This window comes from Alosa pseudoharengus, unplaced genomic scaffold (genome assembly GCF_046254945.1).
Source record: "Alosa pseudoharengus isolate Yale_2024_CS ecotype anadromous, Long Island Sound unplaced genomic scaffold, YU_APseudo_1.1 YU_APseudo_1.1_scf_23, whole genome shotgun sequence".
NCBI lineage: Eukaryota > Metazoa > Chordata > Actinopteri > Clupeiformes > Clupeidae > Alosa > Alosa pseudoharengus.
In genome coordinates, this window is record NW_027468685.1 from 18643144 (window position 1) to 18665643 (window position 22500).

At 46.6% G+C, this 22500-nt stretch overlaps 1 protein-coding gene across 1 annotated transcript in view; it reads right to left on the reverse strand.

Moving 5' to 3' along the window:
• Positions 1–22500, reverse strand: part of trappc9 (trafficking protein particle complex subunit 9) — a 233026-nt gene that overhangs the window by 55025 nt on the left and 155501 nt on the right. The window contains exon 21 of the mRNA XM_076301892.1: positions 17741–17831. Within this exon, the coding sequence (XP_076158007.1) occupies positions 17741–17831 (91 nt within the window). The remainder of the gene's footprint in view (positions 1–17740; positions 17832–22500) is intronic.

Here is a 22500-nt window from a genome sequence, read left to right on the forward strand (position 1 = left end):
GTGTGTGTGCGTGTGTGTGTGTGTGTGGAGGGGTATGGGTGGGTAAGTGGGGCAGCGCGTCCTGGAGTACCGACTGCAGGGCCAACCGCACTGTGCCGCATGTCACATCTTGGCATCGTCAAGCGCGCTGGAGCTGTCCTTGGAGGTTTCGACGGCGCTGACAAACACACACATGCACGCGTGTGGGAGGGCATCGGCGCGGCCCGGCCATCTGCTGTTGTGACGTGTGTCAGGGTGCTGCTCGTCAGTGCCGGGGCAGAGGGGTCAAGTGACCAGTTGTTCGCGGTCGCAGAGTGTGGGGGGCTAACGGACCAAATGACAAAAAAAGGACAGTAGAAAACATGCAAAGGGGTCTGGAGGGGTCAAGTGACTGAGTCACTGACAAATTGCCATTGTTGTTTTTGGAACCTTGCCCTTCCCTAAATCAAGTGAGTTAAGTCACAGATATCTGCCATGAGACATCAACTACAGCTGGCTGAGGAAATAAGAATTATCACTGAAAAACCTATTGAGGTTAACAAAATTAACATCTCTTTTATTCTGAATGATTAGCACATTTACAGTTGAACTCCCACAAAAAAAGACACAAGGGCTACAGGGAGTCTCAGTTTCCCCTTTGTCTGTGAGCCTCCGCAGGATCTCTCATCAGTGCCCTGTGGAGACTTCTGCACAGTGCAGGAGGAAGTGTGGTGGGAGTGGGAGTCAGGTCTACCCCCCCCCCCCCCCACCCTAGATGCATGCAGCCACATACTGCAAGGACTGCATACTGCAAGGACTGTTCAAAGGGTGAATGTTGAACATGGCAACACAGATGTGATTTAAAGGATGCTAAAGACGCTATTTATTTTAATTTCCATTTTCAATTTTAAAGTGTAACTCCAGCGAAAATTGACCCCAGGTTCTTTTTCTGCATTAAAACACATCAAATAAGCCGTGGAGACAGTATTTTTCATTGATCAAACTCTACAGAGCTTGTCCCGGTATACGCTGTAGCCCCAAATCGCAAACAGTGGATTAGCTAAGGGCGGTAAGCTAAACGCTTCTAACCAGTTAAGCTAAACGCTTCAAACGCTTCTAAACGCTTTTAACCAGTAATATTGTTCAAAACAGCACCAAACCTCGTCAGTAACTTGCTCAGGGTCCCTACACATACAACAAAGTACCAACAACGTAGTTAGTGAACCCGGAGTTTATTACAGAAGACTGTTAAGAACACTTACCAACTCTCCCCCTGCCAGCTCCTCCAACCCCAGCACGAATAATAGATTAACCAAACGTGACAGTACAACGAATCCTTGCGATACTGTTGGAGGAGCTGGTGGGGTAGTGATAGTTATGCATGCATTATTTCAAAACATGTTTTTGACCTCAGAATCTGAGAGAAAAATAAACACTGTCACTGTCAACTTGATTGTTCAATTAACATATTGTTTTACTTACAAAGGAATTATTGCAACAATTAGGTGTTTTTCAAAGTGTAACAGATCTGTAAAGATGAACGTTTCCATAGAATGACCCAGCTATAGTTTCAATTGAGAACCATTTGTGCGATGGTATTAGGCTGCGTTGATTCAACACAGATCCATACAGTAAATCTTGCTAACTTTATGTTTTTGAACGCAGTGGCAGCACATGGAAGTGTAGCGGTTATGCTACTGTGTTTTAGTGGAAATGGTGTAATTAATAATATGCAAAATATTTTTAATAAAAACATATTTATAATAAATTGAGTGGTATTATTGTTTCCAGCAGATACCCAAAATCACAAAAAATATAAAAGTGGCTGGTGCATCTTCTATGCGAATTTCATCACACTCGTCAGTCATGCTGGTTACAGCTGGACACTACTCCATGAGACCGATTTTTACCTTGACAAGAAATATTGTGACATTGTAGTATCACAAGATCTTGAGGCACGAGATCTCATCACACCCCTAATTACTACAACCACCAATTATTCAATGTATCCCTAGACCATGTGTCTATCTCCAAGTTTGTGTGTGCCTGGGTTCATGTCTATGGCTACTCTCTTTAAACTACATACGTGTAACAGCCACAACGTTCTTTCATTTGTCTCAACAATTCCTAGGTTTTCCTCAGTTTTAACACACACACACACGCAAACACCCGCACATGCGCACACACACAGAGCCAGGATCCGAGAAATGTCAAATCATTAGTCTCCGAGGCTTTGCAGGAACTCATGTTTCCTCTGGGAAAATCAATGGAGGGGGGAGTTTCTGGCCGAGAAAGAACCGGTCTGAGACAAACACAATTTCAAATCCAGCCTGAACCCATCCAAACATGGCCACACACACATATACACACACACACACACACACACACACACACAGAGGGCACACTCAGAGCACAAGGCTAACGGGAGGTGAAGGATTGGTGGATTGGAGAACAAATGTTTCAGATTCAGTTTCAGATGTCATGACTGAAATGAAATTTTCTGTTATCAAACATGCATGTGTGGTATTTGGCCACAACAGAAAATGTATGAAACTTGTCAGAGTTGTCTTCTTTCATGAAACACGTATGGTATTTGGTCTCTACATAATATAATACATGCATGTTGTCAGAAACCCTACTAAAATATATGAACATTTTTTGATAGCATGAATGCACCACATTCTAATATCATACAACTAATATAGTGTATTCATATGGACATTGATGTCAAAACATCAGACTGAATTTCCTTTGACGAAACTTTCTCTGATCTTTGGCGACTCCCTGACAATCTCCCGTCTTAATGCGAGACAGATCCTGCAGTCACTTCTGAGTCTTTCTCAGGGCAAGCACTGACCCTCAACCCCCCTCATTTCCTCTGCCTCACCTGCAAACACTTCTCCCTCATTCCCTTTCTCTCTCTCTCTCCACCCATCCCTGTGGATGAGGTGGCATTGTGGCTTCTCCATCAGTGTTGGGGTGGGGGTGTAGGGTGTGAGGCGGGTGCGGGTGGAGGTAAGGCCGGTGATTTATTTCCCCTCCGGCGAATCCGAATGGAGTGGGTGACAGCTGGCATTGTTTTGAAGGCATGATGAATGCTTCTCCGGCCATGCCAACCCCTCAGCCAGTGACACACGAATGCTAACACACTCTGTCTCTCTCACACACAATGTGCTCTCCTCCTCTCTCTCACACACAGTGTGCTCTCCTCCTCTCTCTCTCTCTCTCTCTCTCTCTCACACACAGTGTGCTCTCCTCCTCTCTCTATCTCTCTCACACACACAGTGTGCTCTCCTCTCTCTCTCTCTCACACACAGTGTGCTCTCCTCCTCTCTCTCTCTCTCTCACACACAGTGTGCTCTCCTCCTCTCTCTCTCTCTCTCTCTCACACACAGTGTGCTCTCCTCCTCTCTCTCTCCCTCACACACAGTGTGCTCTCCTCTCTCTCTCTCTCTCTCTCTCACACACAGTGTGCTCTCCTCCTCTCTCTATCTCTCTCACACACACAGTGTGCTCTCCTCTCTCTCTCTCACACAGTGTGCTCTCCTCCTCTCTCTCTCTCACACACAGTGTGCTCTCCTCCTCTCTCTCTCTCTCTCACACACAGTGTGCTCTCCTCTCTCTCTCTCTCTCTCTCTCTCTCACACACAGTGTGCTCTCCTCTCTCTCTCTCTATCTCTCTCACACACACAGTGTGCTCTCCTCTCTCTCTCTCTCTCACACAGTGTGCTCTCCTCTCTCTCTCTCTCACACACAGTGTGCTCTCCTCCTCTCTCTCTCTCTCTCACACACAGTGTGCTCTCCTCCTCTCTCTCTCTCTCTCTCACACACAGTGTGCTCCTCCTCTCTCTCTCTCTCACACACAGTGTGCTCTCCTCTCTCTCTCTCTCTCACACACAGTGTGCTCTCCTCCTCTCTCTATCTCTCTCACACACACAGTGTGCTCTCCTCTCTCTCTCTCACACAGTGTGCTCTCCTCCTCTCTCTCTCTCACACACAGTGTGCTCTCCTCCTCTCTCTCTCTCTCTCACACACAGTGTGCTCTCCTCTCTCTCTCTCTCTCTCACACACACACAGTGTGCTCTCCTTCTCTCTCTCTCTCTCTCTCTCTCACACACACAGTGTGCTCTCCTCCTCTCTCTCTCACACACACAGTGTGCTCTCCTCCTCTCTCTCACACACACACAGTGTGCACTCCTCCTCACTCTCTCTCACACATACAGATCTGGCCAAGGAGGACTTGAGCCCAATAAACACACACACACACACACGCACACAGCCCTTGGGTCACTCCACTGCAGGGATATACAGAAAGTACTCACACAGCCAAAACGCACATGTGCCCAAATGGACACACACGCACACGCACACGCACACACACACGCACACGCACACACACGCACGCACACACACAGCACAGGGAGAGCAGACAGTCCTACTCCATAGTGGAAAGTGGTGAAAGCAAACTCCTCCATCTCCCATCTAGGAGAGACACCTCTTGCGCTCTTGTAAACCACGGCCTGATGGTTGAGCTTGTGGGCGAACAACCCGCCTGAGATGGTTGAATGAGACACAGAGAGACATACAGAGAGACAGACAGAGAGAGAGAGAGAGAGAGAACAAGAAAGAGAGAGAGAGAGAGAAGAGAAAGAGTAGAGATAGAGAGATTGGCTAATCAGCTTTTGCTGACCCTTTCAATTTCACTTGTTTGCTTTTCCTTCTTCTCGATGCCAGTGTTTCTGATATATTGCGTGTGTGTGTGTGTCTCTCTGTGTGTGTGTGTGTGTGTGTGTGTGTGTGTGTGTGTGTGTGTGTGTGCTGCATTCATTCCATTCAGTTTGCCACCACATGGCTGTGTTCCTCTCTCCCTCTTCCTCTCCTCCTCCTTGTTGCATGTCCTCCCTCCTGCTCTGTGATTCACTGCTGAGTCAGTCAGTGTGCGCCTGACAGGGGCGGGGGCCGCCTGAGCACACATCACTTCATCTCGCTCCGCCACTCCGTTTAGGCGGGACCCCAGGGACTCAGTGTCAGGCCTGCTCACTACACATGGACACACATGCACACACACACACGCACACACACACGCACACAGACGCACACTTTTAATCTGCTACTTCATCCTGCTGTCTTCTCCTCTCTGTTTGGCTCCCTCACTCTACCCTTTCTGTTGTTCCTCTTATTCCATCTTCCATGTCACCTCCATGTCATCCTTTCTTCCATTCTCCTTCTCCCACCCTTCTACTCTCCCTCCCTCCCGCTCTCTCTTTCTCATTTCTCCTCTGCTCAATGCTTACCTTATCCCTCTCTCCATCCGTTATTAACTGTCCCTACCCCCCCCCCTCTCTCTCTCTCTTCCTCCATCTCTCTCTGGGATGGACAGCTCCTGGGTGTTGACGCTGGAAAACAGGCAGATAAATCAGTCTGACCGACTTCCCCGTGGCTCCTCCCCAGCGTCCATCCATCACGGTGACGGGCGGCGTCTGACAGGACCCTAGCGCCGCCCCTGATTTATCGACACCTCCCACCGCTGCTGCCAGCGCCGCGGCGACGCACCTCCGACATGCCAGCCGAGCCATCACCCAGCAACGCAATCAGCACCTCCCGTGGAGTCATAGAGTCATCTCCCTCACACACACAAGCGCACACACACACAAGCGCGCGCGCACACACACACACACACACACACACACACACACACACACACACACACACACACACACACACGCACGCACGCACGCACACAGATAACCACTAATCTACGGACTTCTGAAGCTGTGACCTCACAGTATCCAATCAAACACTATCTCTGGGGATCGAGTGAGATGTTTTCAATTCCACATCAGAGTTGTACTCCTTCAGATCATCTCCCTATCTCCGCTTGTTCTTTCATCCTCTGACGCCTCTGTGACCTCCCTTCCTTCTCCGCCCATCTGGGCCCCATCTGGGCCGCATCCGGCACTAACAAACCCAGACTGCTGTACATGACGGCACCACTCTGCTGCTGAACAGTCTGCTGGGAGTTCTTCACCATTGCTGAAATCACACATAGAGGCACTTTGATTTATATTCATGTTTCCACATGAATATAAAAAGGATTTCCCCCCTCAATGCTCAAAGGCTTCCGTGCGTCTATTGAGTGCTATGAATACTACAGTCAGATATATAGACTCATGGGGCTTTAAACAAACACACACACACAGTGCTGAGTCAGAAACACTGCATGCTGAAATACATCATTCCCGAGAGATGCAGGGCGTGGGGTCAGGACAACCCATCAAGAGCAAGGCTTACAGGGGTTTACACACACACACACACACACACACACACACACACACACACACACACACACACACACACACACACACACACACACACACACACACACACACACACACACACACACACACACACACACACACACACACACACAGAGCAGAGCTATGTTCTTCCAAAAAACCCTTGGTGCAGCTACTGAAATTGCTGTTCAGAAATAGAGCTTGTAGTGAGAGTGCTTGTTTTCTACCTGCAACACTGTGATTAAAAGGCACAACATCTAAGCCTTAAGTAATATAAGGAATTCAGTTTTCTTGATTACTATTTAATTGCTTGTTTTCATGTTTTGTTTACTAAATTACACCACAAATACAAGCAAAACGAAAGTTAATTGACTTTACTGCTCCTTCATTGTATCCTGATTCCTTCATCCCCCACCCCTGCACGGCATGAACATGAGCTGAGATGACCGAGGGAGTTTGCTGGCCACTGCGACTCCCTCAAGGCTGGTGGGCTGTGGGCAGCATACCCGCGGGCACAGAGAAACACTGACGACGCGTGCCGTGCCGTGCCGTGCCGTGCCCTGCCCAGCCCAGTCCAGTCCAGTCCAGCCCAGCCCAGCCCAGCCCAGCCAGACCATGGGTCAGTGGTGGACACTACATGCAACTGCAGCAGGACAGAGCGCAAAGGATGCCGACCTCCTTCACCGACACCATCCCTGTGCACTCCACCTGCGTCCCCTTCTCTCCATCTTTAACCATTCCTCTACCACTAACTAAAAGCACTAGGGTTGGGCGATGTCCCCTAAATTGGCATTTGACGATGTGTACAGTAAAACATCGTGATGGACGATGATATCGTGGGGGGGGGGGGGGTAATTAATTACCATGTCTGTACAGAAATACATTTATAATGTTCTACATAAAAATAAAAAATAAACATATTATATAGGCTATAAGGCCTGATGAAAGAGGACAGCTAAGAGAGACATACTGACCAGGCTACCAAAGTTGTGTGGAATATCTGCTCCAATCGTCGTGAAAGACGGATAGACAATCAATCTGAACACTTGCGTGTGCACCAACCAGTGTAATATTATACATTGCCAGCCTTCGTTGGGCCTAGCAAAAAAGCTACTTAAGACTACAATCGTGGTCACTCATTTAAACTCTTCAGTAGTACGCTATGCAGCATCCCACGTTATCAGGCTACCTTCTATGCTGACTATGAGGGCGGCCGGCGGGAAGTGAAAGGGCTGCGATCGCGCAGTCCAGACTATAGGAGGACGAAGTAAAAAAACTTTTACAAATAACGAATCCCGATTACCACTCCGCTGCTGTGTGGGACTTTTGCTAAATGCATTAAATACAAGCCTTACAGTGAAAGACGGATAGGCTACCTTCTGATCCTATAATTAACGGTTTAATTAAATGGTTTATTTTAACACAGAGAAGGACGCATTTGGCGCTCACTGTAGCCTCGCAAAAATATTTGAGCGCTAGAATCAACAGCCTAACAATAATAATTCAATAGGACTATTTTCTGCTAAAACATTAGACTACATATTTTACGTCCAATGTAGACTATAGGCCTGCGAGACATGTAGGCTACAAAAAGACAATTACACATTCACGTCACAGTCAGGAATTATTTGAATAAGACGGTAGACTAATAAGTCTTTTATTTTACAAGACGGTAGACTAATACGTGATAACTGTTTGACTGATAGCCTTTAAAGTAGGCTCAATTTCATTTCCAGGGAAAGTTTTTTTTATATGTTGTAGCCTGTTACAGCAGGTTACAGCTGTTGACTGGCATGTGGGGGCGTGGCATCACGATGGTTGCTTTCCATCGTGATGTCTGTCAACCATCACGATGGACGATGATATCGTCTATCGGCACAACCCTAAAAAGCACCTCATAGCAGAAGTGACCGTGGGTAGAGGGAATTATCAACTAAGTGAAAGTAAATGCCGGCGTCTGGTAGTCTGTCTGTCAGTCCATCTCCGTCCTTCATACTTGGGCGCTCAGGATTAGACAGAGCCTTTGTCGGGCTCTCTTGGATTGCACAGGTCTTTAGCTTGCCACCCGCCCCCCCCCACCCCCCACCCCTCTCTCACACTCTCTAACTCTCTCTCTATTTAGCCTTCTCTCTGTGCCCAAACATTTGCCTTCCAGTTCATGAGTGAATCTGCAAGTAGTCCAGGGCCAGGCCTGTTCCCAGTGGTATTCTGTTGGCTTCGACGATGAAGTCACCAGTAATTCATCCCTCCCTCCCTCCCTCCCTCCCTTCCTTTCTGTCCTCCTCTCTCTTCCCCTCTTTCCACCCAAATGACACCACACACAGCCAGAGAGCAGACTGAACCTTTCTGCATGAGATCCAACATCCTGTAGGAAGTGGCAGAAGCACAAATTCTGACACATTGACAACAAGCATGATTAAAAACACGTCCCCATGATGCCTGCTTTGACATACAGCACATCATCCATCCACTATCACATACATTTTTCACAATTCCTTGTTGGGACCAAGATCCAAAGCGGCAGGGCTAGTGTTAAATGTTGTAGTTACACCAGACAGTCAAATGAGAGCAGATGTAACGGATGCCAGCAAGCTTAGCTGTGCGTGTGGAACGTTGGTAAACCTCACTCCCCGACGCCTCAAGAGTGCTGCTGGCATGAAAGCTAGTAGCCTGGGCTTTTGGGATGTGGGACGCTGGTCTGGACCAGGCTGTACCACGCTGCAGGTTTAGTGTGAGGTGTTATGGACAGTGGACTGAGTCCAGGACAAGAAGATGAAGATGAAGAGCTTAAGATGAAACTGCGGCTGGTATTTGTTGGCTGGTACGGGATAGTGTTGTGGACAAACTGTGTCAGGGCTGCTTAAGATCAGCCATGAACGCCAGCTGCCAGTGATGATCTACATGACACCTGGGAGAAGGGCTGCATCATCTGCCACCTGAAATTACCTCTGTGCCACCCCTCCCACCCACCCACAGACATATAAACACACACACACACACACACCTCTACATTTCAACGATGTGAGCTATTTTGAGCTATTGTACTATTTTATATCAGATTGCTTCAGACCTTAGAGGTTCTATTCAATGGGTCCATAGAATATATGCACTGGCCTGTGAGTAAGCTGGTAAACAAACAGTTAAGCATTTCTCAAAGCCTGTTGGTGAAATTCAGATGCCAAACGGTGGCCTCACTTCTCCATAGGCTCGCTGCCACTGCCTGAAAGGCTTCAATAAATTTCCAACATGGGCGAAAGCACACATAAATAACGGAAAAGATAATTTCCCCACAACACCACTCCAAAACCCCTCACTCACCCGGGCCACAGGGAAGGCTCTGTGGCTCTGTCTTTGGTAAAAGGTTTGGCCATCGTAGAGCTACCGATTTAGAAATCCCTGATTTGGCCCCAGCTGTGGCGCAACTGGCTGGGGCACCTGCACCGTACGCCGGCGACCCGGGTTCGATTCCCGCCCCGTGGTCCTTTCCGGATCCCACCCCTGCTCTCTCTCCCATTCGCTTCCTGTCACTCTCCACTGTCACTATCATTAAAGTCATAAAAAGGCCAAAAAAATATACTTAAAAAAAAAATAAAAGAAAAGAAATCCCTGATTTATAGTATGACGTAAAACTCCAGGTTCAGAAGATTCACAGACTTTCACAGATATTCACTTTCTTCACCACCATTGCCAACAGCATTGGTCTGTTGTTTCCATCGGCACACATAACTACCTTTAATGGTTAAAACAAACTGTGACCGCTGAAATCATCTTCATCACTCTTATTTGTAGCATCATCCTCATCCTCGTCCCTAAGCCATCAACATCCTTCTTGCATGTTAAAGGGGATTTTCTGTGCTAGCGTCTCTTCTCTGATTTAATGAAAGTGTTATATTCTCTACTCCATCACGCTGCTGCCTCCACCCTGCCGTCTCCAGCCAACCCGAGGAGCAAAGCTACGCCCAAACTTCCAGCTGCCGCTTGATGAAAGCCATTTATTGTGGTGCAGCGTGGTGGATTATGGCACCGGTGTGAACCCCACCGAAATAGCATTTGGCAAGATCTTGGTGACCCAATCTGAATTTGTCTGTGTGTGAGTGAGTGTGAGTGTGTGTGTGTGTGAGTGTGTGATTGTCTGTTTTCCCCTCCAACTCCTCTTCCTCCCTCTCTTTGATAAGGTTGCACAGCTGCACCACAAAAGTGTAAAAGTTTTAGAAATATCCCCATTTTCACCCAGAAATATCAAACTGATCTACCACAAAGATAATTTCAAATGACCTTTTCTTTCTAGTCCTTTCAACAGGAGCCTGCTTAAAATAAAAAAAGACTTAGCAAAGGCACCAAAGGCAGTAAGTACACGGTCTTGATTTGCATGACGGGACATTATACATATATTTAATGTGTCGGAATCCATTATTGATGGCAGACATGCAGAAATTAGTGGGAAGTAGGGGCTTGGCGAAGTCGCACAGCATAAGCACAGACAGAGGTAATCAAGTATAATGGGTGAGCGAATTTCTGGCTGGGGGAGAAAAGAGACCGAAGACAAGCCAAGTGGCCTCTGACCGGCACTTTGAAGTTGTATTGGCCAACCCGGTCTTCTGTTCTTCCACATCTCTGTCCCTGCCCAACAACCCCCCCCCCCAGCCCCACACACACACACACACACACACACACACTTGTCCTTTCACTTCACAGCTCCCCCCTCACCCTCGTCATCTCACGGCCCTGTCGCCTGTCTAATCTGTTTTTTGACAACAATGGTGTGGAGGGAAAAAAAGATGAGAAAAGAGTTCCCCGAGGTCCGCCGCCACCACCACCGTTTGTCACTGCTAATTAGCCCAGCCAGCCGCTAACCTTCTGGGAAACAATGGCGAGGAAAACAGAGGTGGGAAACAGGGGGGGAGAGAGAGAGAGAGAGACAGAGACAGAGAGAGAAAGAAAGAGAGAGAGAGCATGGGGAGAGAGACTGAGCAAGAGAGGAGAAAGAGAGGGAATAGAGAGAGAGGGGACTGGAACAGGAGAGAGAGAAGAGATGAGAAGGGATGGTGAGAAAGCAAAAGAGAGAGAGCGCAACGGTGAGAAAAACAGGGACAAACAGAAAGAGAGAGCGAGAGAGAGAGAGAGACAGCGCTCCAGAAGGAAAGTTGGCACAGACACAGTGGCTGCCTCAGCTGACATTTGGCGCGTATGTGTTTATTTATATGACTGCTCTCCTCTGATGAAGACGAGCTAAGAGGGACGCACAGGCCAAGGGCTGCGGTCAGCACTAAGGCTACTGTACAGCCAGCATGAACTGACCCAGGCGCACACACGCACGGGTACACATATACACACACACGGACATAAGTGTAAGTATATACTCTTTTGATCCCGTAAGGAAATTGGGTCTCTGCATTTATCCTAATCCGTGAATTAGTGAAACACACTCAGCACACAGTGAACACACACAGTGAGGTGAAGCACACACTAATCCCGGCGCAGTGAGCTGCCTGCATCAACAGCGGTGCTCGGGGAGCAGTGAGTTAGGTGCCTTGCTCAAGGGCACTTCAGCCGTTCCTACGGGTCGGGGTTCGTACCGGCAACCCTCTGGTTACAAGTCCGAAATGCTAACCAGTAGGCCACGGCTTCCCCTTGGCCCTATACACACATGGACAAACAAACATGCAGAGTTTCGTTGTCTTTGTACTTGCACAATGACAATAAAGTTGAATCTATTCTAATCTAAACACAGCTACTGAAGCATCCATGCAAGTCCCCAACTCCTGTTGTCACGATGTCACTTATTGTTTCGATACTGATACCAAGTGAAGAAACTCGATTTCGATGCTTTTGCCATTTTTAAAATTTTATTTGACAATTTTGTCATCTCAAAATATTGATGGGGACTAGTACCTAGCATCCCCACCTAAACCTACACCCATGCATCCATGGCTCTGATTACCCCATTCAGGCATGTAATGCATGATAATGAGCGGTTTAAACCTGCACCTTCTCTCTCAAGATTAGTTGGCCTGTCTGTCTGCAGGCTCCGCTGAATCCCTGCATTTGGCTGAGGAGGCGCCTGACCTGCCTGAACCAAATAAATCTATGAATGTCTCAGCTTTTGTGGAAAAGTATAATGACTTACTTTCTCACAAGCACCCCCCACCCCACCCCCACCCCCCACCAAGAGCATTTCAAGATTAGCCTTCACCAGTGAGGGAAGCGAGAGTTCTTCTCCCAGCCACAGTGCTGAGGCCTAAACAAACCCTCCCAAATACATCACTATAACTGGCTCTTCAATTTCCACTCGGGGATTTGGATTCAACATTGAAATGTCCCCAAATGGTGTCATGTTACAGGCTAAATAATGTTCCATAAAATCACCAAATGTTGCAAATGTGGAGTTTACAGCCTTGACCATTCATGTGACTTTCAGGCAGTATTAATCAGCCACATGTCACCGACATATTCCCGGTCACACAATAAGCATACAGGCCAGTAAGCAATTGTCTCCCATCACTCTGACATATGGCTCTGGTCATAATAACATACATGGTCACTTAAACTTGTGATCTTCATATCTGACTAAGGGATATCCATCACATTTGAAGAGATTGAGGTACATTATTTGCCTTATGACTGCTTTCCTACACTGCAACCTTGGCTATCAATTAGAGAAGATCATTACATGGTAAACACGATGATCCATCCGGCGCATACAACTGCAGTGGCTTTTGTGAGAACAATAGTATTAATGTGATTGTGTTGACACTGTTCGATCAAGTAAGGGCGTGGACTAGCACAGCTTGAGTCTCTCAACAGAACAGAGTGATGGGATATGGGCAGAGGCTTTTATTACATAGCAGCTGGAGACACATTAATGTGTGTAAGCACATCCCCAGCCTCTAACTTTCTCACTTTCTCTGAAATTAGTCAACACACACTTTTTAACACACACAAACACACATCCCATGACTTCCATCAGGTGTTCTTTGCTAAAAAATTTGTTCACAAATGGGAAACCTCTCAGGCACTTCAAATGAAAAACCTTCAGATCATTTCCATGACATGCAAACAGAGTTGTAACCCTAACCGTGGATGCTTCAGATCATTTCCATGACATGCAAACAGAGTTGTAACCCTAACCGTGGATGCTTCAGATCATTTCCATGACATGCAAACAGAGTTGTAACCGTAACCGTGGATGCTTCAGATCATTTCCATGACATGCAAACAGAGTTGTAACCGTAACCGTGGATGCTTCAGATCATTTCCATGACATGCAAACAGAGTTGTAACCGTAACCGTGGATGCTTCAGATCATTTCCATGACATGCAAACAGAGTTGTAACCGTAACCGTGGATGCTTCAGATCATTTCCATGACATGCAAACAGAGTTGTAACCCTAACCGTGGATGCTTCAGATCATTTCCATGACATGCAAACAGAGTTGTAACCGTAACCGTGGATGCTTCAGATCATTTCCATGACATGCAAACAGAGTTGTAACCGTAACCGTGGATGCTTCAGATCATTTCCATGACATGCAAACAGAGTTGTAACCGTAACCGTGGATGCTTCAGATCATTTCCATGACATGCAAACAGAGTTGTAACCCTAACCGTGGATGCTTCAGATCATTTCCATGACATGCAAACAGAGTTGTAACCCTAACCGTGGATGCTTCAGATCATTTCCATGACATGCAAACAGAGTTGTAACCGTAACCGTGGATGCTTCAGATCATTTCCATGACATGCAAACAGAGTTGTAACCGTAACCGTGGATGCTTCAGATCATTTCCATGACATGCAAACAGAGTTGTAACCGTAACCGTGGATGCTTCTAAAAGAAAAAAAAGAAGGAAACAAAATCTAGACTCTACTGGTTGCTATGGTAACTGGCAACAGCTATGGCCTGCTGGGGACAGTCAGGCAAATGCAGCTCACACCAAACAAGAGGTCTGCAGGAGATTACATTACGTTTGGGGACCTAAGCAATCTACAAATCACTGGTAATGCAAGCAAAATAGCATTTTGCAACATTTTTTACCACTACCCAAACTGATTTTGAAGATATATGATATGCCGAACATGTTTATTTTCGTATTTCTTTATAGAAATATATATTTTATATTATATACCTTTTTTTATAGATAATTTTCAAAGGCCCCTGTTTTCACGATTCACTGGCAGAAGTGTAGTGACCACAGCACTAATACTGGAGAGGCACTTTGCCGTATTGTCCCCGTCCTTGACAGTGCGGGTAAACACTCTCTAAATGGCCCTCTTGATACGCAGGCGTAATCCCACGACGGTACTCCTGCCTATCTATCTATCTAACACCTTGTTGATAAAAGAGATCATGGATTTCAACTTTATTTTTTCTTACCATTGAGTACCGCATATCGAAGCGTTCACAAAGTATCATGCCTGGAGAATAATGGGGAGTTTTTCACTTGAGACCAGAGGTAATGTGGTCTTGATGCAAAGCAGTGTGCATTAACCTCTGCTGCACGAATGCTATTAAGTCCATTACTGTTGCAACGCTTTGCTGGCATAATTTCCACGTTTGAACGCTAAAACGGCTTGGTTTGTAGAAGTACTTCTTTCCACTACACATCCACTCATTCCTCAATAGTGATATGTGAATTGATCCTGAAGTATTGATACTTCAAATCCAAACATTTCCTGCTCTCCATTCTCATATTAAAAGATCGATTTCAGTAGTTTGGGCTAAATGAATATTTTATCATCAGCAGGAGACACAGTAGAAAATGACTCCGCTTCCACCAGTATGGTCTAATAATACTCAGCTGAAATGAACTATTTCTCCTTCCACCCGTCAAAGTCATATGTGAACTACAGCTCTGTAAACACATGCTCTGTAAACATGATTGTAATTCAAAAGACTTTCATTAGTGAGTCGATTGTCAGTGGCAGGCAGTATCCAGGTACATTACACAGAGAGCATGCAGCTTTGGCAGTGTTATCACTGACCACAGGAAAGTGGCTCATGTCTGCCTAGGTTTCAGTTTAGCCTGGTTAGCACACAGACCTTCTCAATTGTAATTGTCATTGACTTATGACTTCTAGAAGGGGCGTAACTAGCACTGAAATCAAATTTAAATTGGTGCATTAAACTCTTACTGAATCGTTTCAGAAGTGTAGAAATCTCGTAAATGAAGGTTTTAAATGCAGTTGTTAACTCAGTTCTAAAGAAAGACACATCCATGCCAGATCAGAGATTGTAATTTGTGTGCCTGTGTTTTAGGGACATTGGAATTGGGCTTCAATGGCCTCTTGGCCAGACGGACCTGCAGAGCAAATCTCAAATTTTAGTCTAATAGACTAATAATAGTATAGTAACAGCCCAAAATAACATAGGCATAAATATGTTACTACACTGTCGTAAATGGTGTAACAAGACTCAGTCATCACTAAATGACTACTGCTAGGCTGATTCGCTGAGATTCGCAAGAGTGAAAAATCCTCCAGATTCCTGCATTTGACTTTCTGACTTGACTTTCGACTTATTAAGTGGCATTCTAAAGAAACAAAATGGCTTCAGATAGACTTATATCTACAGGGATGGGCTCCCTCAAGCACCACCTTAGACGTGCAAGGCCAGTTTAAACGGCAGTCAAGCCTAAATAAATGCCATGTGGAAAGACGCTTGTGTGTGTATGTGTGTGCGTATGATTGTGCTAATGTGTGTGTGTGTGTGTGTGTGTGTGTGTGTGTGTGTGTGTGTGTGTGTGTGCTGATCACTGAGGAATTGTGCTGTTAATCACCTGAAGGGAGATCCTGGGAGATCCCATGGCATTTGAAACATCCGGCGGGCTGTAATGGCTTTCCCATCCTTGGGGGAAGAGGCTGAAGGAGGCTGGGTAATTAAGGCAGTGATAGCCAGCCACCAGCACAGCCGATAGAGGCCTCGCAATGTTGCTGGAAATTAGTGGAGCACTAATTGAGAGATGGGCAAACCTCAGGACCACACACACACACACAAATATACTCACTCACACACACACAAACACACACGCACACACAGACACATGGTGCAGCCAACTCAGGGGCAGTGCCACCGAAAACTATTGAACCTTCTGCTAACGTCTTAAACGGCTAAATACAAACTTAATGGAGCAAACTGCTATTAAGGAGTTGGAGCTGTTTGGCGCATATGAAAGGATGGAGCAGTTCTTACAGCCCGGTGTCAAAAGCAATGAAATGGAAGTCTGCCCAACTGAAGATGAGCGAATTGAGCAGGGGAGATGGGGAGAGCTGGAGAAAAAAACAGCATGTACTTTCAAGACACACACACACACACACACACAAAAAAAACATGGTGTGAAGAGAACCTGTTTTGAGATGCTGGCTGCCAACACCTGGAGAGGGACCGAGTAAAATTAGAAATGGGCTCAGGGCTTTGATCCTGCCGCTGGAAACCCACAAAATCCACCCTAGCGAGGCCGGGAGGAGAGCACAGATGGCTCCCCCCTCCTCCAACCTCCCAGCCATCTCTCTCTCTCTCTCTCTCTCTTTCTCTCTCTCTCTCTCTCATTCCATGACATTTTGTCCCTCTCTCTCCTCTCTACAGCTCCCTCCACTCCCTCTCCATGTCCCTGACACCCTCTCCTGCATGTTTTTCCTCCTCTGACGACTGCCCACGCTCCCTCCATCTCTCCGTGCCTCACATCCCTCTTTATCTACCCCTCTCTGCGTGTCTCTCCTTCTCAAAGCCTCTTCTCTCTCTCTCTCTCTCTCTCTCTCTCTCTCTCTCTCTTTCTCCCCTCTTCCCTGCTTTCACCTCTCCTCTCCTCATCCCTCACTCCTGTGGAGCGGTACAGACAGAGAGATAGCTCTGAGACTAATTAAAAGCGAGGTCCGCTTCTCTAGTCGACACGTCCGAGGCCGCTCCACAAACAAACCCTGTGCGGCCGGCACAGCGAACCCTACTTACAAGACCCTGCTCGGGGGGTGAGGGGGCGGGGGGGGGGTTGTCTCCTGCGGCCCCTGTCCCGTTCAACGCAGGCCAAGAGCTCCTAATGAATGCAAATCACAAACATGGCTTGAGACCATGGGCGGCAGGCACCAGTACCCCAACCCCCCACCCCCGCCCCAACACACACACACACAGACAGAGGCGCACACACTAATTGCTCCGCTTGTTTTGGAAACTAGCGGTGAGAACGACCACCTGCTGCTGTTGCTTTAACACTGTTCCACCCCGCCTCCTAACAAACCACCGCAGTGGATTGGGCCATCTGCGCCCGTCACCTGTCCATCATTACAAAGACACACACAGGAAGTACTTAAGGGTGGAGGGAGACGACCAATCAAAGTGACCCCCCCCCATCCACTGATCCATGTCAGGGGGGAGAGCAAAGGCATCGGTGCAGGTGGCATCCGCCGAGGTTATGACGCGCACGGCGGAGCGGGATTGGGGTGTGGGTGGACGGATGAGACTGATGCCCGGCGTGGGCCGCCTTGCGGGCACTTACCCCATTGTAGTGGTGCCAGCTGCAGATGGTCGAGCACCAGCTGGTTGAGCACGCCCTCCACACTGGCTTCACCCTGGCGCTGCAGAGACGGGTGGGCACGGGTTAAGGAGACGTCGGCGTCAAGAGGGTGGACAAACGCACACATACTCATACACACACACACACACACACACACACACACAGCTACAAGTGCTACAACTGTCACATGAGAACAAACTCCCACACAAACACAAATGCAAGAGTGGAGATGCCAAGCAAAACAAAAGGCATGGGCAATTAAACAAAGAAACGCCAGCACAATGCAAGCCAGGTCAAAACATTTGGAATCTCAAATGAGGGAAATAACGTTTTCAGTCATCTAGGCTCATGTGACCACAACCTAAAAGGGGAAGTGGATGATAAAACTAGTTTAAATTAACAGCTGGGCAGAGTGCTTTTTTTTCAGTTGCATACGATAACGATATGGTAACTCAAATGGCACATTTCAATCGGACATGATTGTTGCGGTCAGTTCGACTTTTCACACTGCAAGACAAACAACAAAAATATCTGACAGGCCAGAAATCCAATCGAATCGAAGTTAGAACGTTGATTGTAACATCTTCTAATCTTCAAAAAGCAAGAAAATGTGTCTGGGGGGTATGAATGCATAGGGGATGGATATGCATTTATCACAGTACCTTCGGATAGACTAAGTGTATGCTGAAACACTTCACACACTTTGGGCCAATGGACTTGCCATAGTTCCAACAACAGCAAAGCTACAGGGGTAAAGAAGTCAAAGCTCTAGTCATCTAGTGATTACATGATTGAGGAAATGAGAGGGAAAGAATATCAAAGAACAAAAAAGAGCATGCACTGCCAAACTATAATTAGCCACATAGCCAAGGCCTGGCACAGCCATCTCTTTTGATATGTTGGCATATTCACTGGAGAGAGCGAGAGAGATAGAGGGAGAGAGAGAGAAAGAAAGAGAGAGAGAGAGAGAAAGAGAATGTCAGGAGAGGCGGGGGTGGCCAGGGGAGATGGAAGGGCTGGAGGCAGGGTGTTGCTGACTGGGGGAGAGCAGAGGAGGCTGCCTGATCCAGCACTGGCTCTGCCAAGAGTTCCGAGTCCCTTTCTTTCTCACACACACACACACACACACACACACACACACACACACACCTCTAGGGAGTCACTGTGTACCGCTAGAGAGAGGATGTCTTTTATGCATGTACTGTATATGCCTCAGTGTTCACAGGTTGAGCTGGAGGAAGGAAGAGGAAGGTAGGGAGGGAGGGAGGGAGAGAGCGGGGGGGGAAAGGAGAGAGAGAGGAAGAGAGAGAGAGAGAGAGAGTATACCACAAAAGCACATGCTCACAGTGTGATCAGACAGACATAACATACAGAGTCATATGCCCAACTATACACAAACACACACATACCTATATCCAAATCATGTTTTATATACCTACAAGTAGACAGACATACTGAATGATTTACTATGGTCCTGCAGCTAAAATGGCAATCAGATATGACCACACTGATAAAGGCAACTGGGCACTAAGCTGTGGTCTTAGGCTAGATTAAAGATAGATCTCCACCTCCAAAAAATAAAATAAATTCAATTTTTCAGAGTAGCCCTAAAGTAAAACTACATGGTCTAGATTAAACTATGCTTAAGTATGAGCAGAACATTACTCATGAGAACAATTAGGCTAAGTATGGAGGGGGGGTTCCCTTGGTAGTTTCATGGCTCGAAGCATGTGCAGTGGAAAGAGGGAACCATCTGACAAATGTAAAAAGGTTTCATGTGGACCCTTCAAACAGAAGAGATAAGGGACCGTTCGTTATTTATAAACGGGGTCACCGGAGGAAAATAGGGGAGGGTCATGTCTTTTTATTCTTTGTTGAGGGGAGGGTCACCTAACTTTTTTTTGTCTAGGAGGGGGGGTCACCCATCTTTTGTATTAATGAAAACAGCAAAAAATAAAAGTGGCTTGTTTGATTGTTGATTTCTGTCGCCATATAACGGTCTCTTTCGTTCCATAGCTCTGTCAACATTGAACAATGAAAATAAGGGAGATTTCCCGGGTTTCTCACGCAAAGTAGGAAAATGTCAACATCCGTCCCCATTAACGTTGGAAGGGTTGGAGCAACAAAGTAGCCTACTTTATTCACGCCTAACAGCCTATATCCATTTGGTCAACTTTATCCAGCCCTAAAAAAGCTAAATTTAACTTTGGTTTACTTGTAGTTTACCATGTAGCCTCACTTTAAACAGTGTGCATGCTTATAAAGCATACTTGTGCTTCATTCATCCACACATCCAGCTCCTAACGTTTTGACAAGCATTTCTATCAATTGACCTTGTTCCTGCCCATCTCTAGCTTTGCTGTCTCCATCCTTTCTGTTTTTGTTGTTTGCAAAAAAATATATAGTAGGCCCTATTTATTGGTAACCAGCAACAAGTGCAATTTGTTAATCGCTGTCATTCTCTCTCCTGCCAACAAAAATGTGTTATGTTCCAAGTAGCAGTGCGTAATTCTGCTTCATAAAGTTGAACAAATACATTGGTCATATAAATAGCCAGTTTATGGCCTACAATGTAGAGTTGGTAAGTTATGGTAGGTCAACTTGGAGTGAATATACAGGGGTATTTCTTTGGCAGCCTGGCAGGTGCGCACGTAGACATAGCCTATACGGCCGAACACTGCAAGCGCCAACGAATCGTGCTCTCACAACAACCACGTCGTTAACTTAAATAGGCCTAGGTTAACATCACTCTGAGTTCGCATTCAAGCAAGCAAAACGATGATTTTAATACATCTGTTTCACTGGAAGGGCAAAGGGTAACAACAGGACAACACAGAGACAGGCCAGAATGCAGGACTAATTATGAGAGTATTACAGTAATATGGGATATTCTACGGGAAAATATTAAAACGGCAAGAGTGGGGAAAAGTTAAAATGATAGGCCTAAACCCAGAAAAAGTTGGCATGTTAGGTATTTTTCGGTCCCTGTGATTATTTGTGAAATTGTGCAAACGGCCTTTTCAAGTCATTTGCGAAGGAAGGATTGTAGCAAGCTCCCAAATTGACGCTCGTCTGAGAAATTGAGTTTTGGATAATGTTCAGCTTCGGCAGCTTTACAATGACTGAGGAAGCCTAGAGACGAGTCCATAGCAACAAGTTCATGTGTTGAATTTGTTATTACCCAGTGTGCTTTGTTGAATGGTCTCAATGTTTTATTGTTTTAATTCATGTGAATACTTACTAGAGGAGTAACTTATTTCAAGTAGGCTAATGCAGTTGCAGGAAGTGTGCATTTAGTTTCCATGCTTATTGTGTTTCCACAACAATGTTAGTGAGTAAATCTACTGAAATGGCCACCATCTTGGTGAAGTGTGATGTGTAAGATCAGAAAGCAAAGGGTGAATTTAGAACGATAGCTTGCGTCGATGTGTTTTCAATGCGCTTTGTAGCGGGTGGAAGGTATCGACAATTTGCCGGGGAGGGTCATGTGTTTTTTGAAAAGACTGATGGAGGGTCGTTGAAAATTTTCTTGCAGGCACGGGAGGGTCATGCAACTTTTGTTATAAGCACTCAAAATCCCTCCGGTGACCCCGTTTATAAATAACGAACGGTCCCTAAAATGACTTTCAATTGTCATGCATTCCTTCACAGACGTCAAGGCCTCTCTCCACCATTATCCCCTGAAAAAACACTGAAGCCCAAATAACTCCCCCACACCCCAATGTCCCCACCTCGCATCCTCCTTTTCATTTTAAAGGGACACCAGGCAACGTTTTTGTGTTAATGAATCATCTTCGTAAGTCGGTATATGGTTAAATGACTCATTATGGGGCGAATGAAGGCTCTCTCGCCCGCCCCTACTGCCTGTAGGAAGAATATCCCACTTGCAAGTTCGGTGTATCCTACCCACCGACCGAAGCAGGATCAGTTTACAGCACAGAGGCAGGCTAACGAAACGCTAGAGATTGTTGCAAACGTGTGTATAATGGCAGAGCCGGCGAAGAAGCAGCGAAAACCCTTGACGGAAGACGCAAAGAAAAGGAAAAGAGCTTCAGACTGAGCGAGGGGGAGTTTCGTAGAGAAAAAGCATCAGGCTTGCCTGGTGTCCCTTTAAAAGTACTTCAGACAAACACAAGCGCCTTTATGATCAGTTGATTTCATTCTTTTGTTGTCGCCCCCGACCCCCACTCGCTCTCTAGTCCATTTGCATAAATATCATCTGGTTCTGCCCGGCTGCTTCTGGCTGGGTCAGCTGATTCAGGGTGAGGAGTCGGAGAGAGAGAGACCGTGGCAGAGCCCGTGCGGAGCAGCTCGGCCATTTTAACGGCGCAGAGATGTGGTGGGGGAGAGACTAACGGGCCAGTAATGTATGGCTGTGGCGGTGAGTCCTGATCTGCAGCCCACGCGAGAGGCTAGTGAGTGGTTTGTGGAGCCGTACGGTCCCACCCACCCACACACACCCACACACACCCACACCTCCGTTTATAGCCACATACACAAAAAATCACACACACCACATCAAATTCTTAAGCTTGTTTTCTTTTAGATTTTCCTATTTCCATAAGTGGATAGTTCCAACAGCCCTGCCTGAATGGCTGTTTGCACAGGGTGTGCCCACTCATCAAGGTACGACAGTGTGTGTGGGTGTGTGTGTGTGTGTATGTGTGTGTGTGTATATGAGTTTATATGTGCTTTTTGTGTATTTTTGGCACTCTACCTGCCATCCATCTGTTCTGTCGATG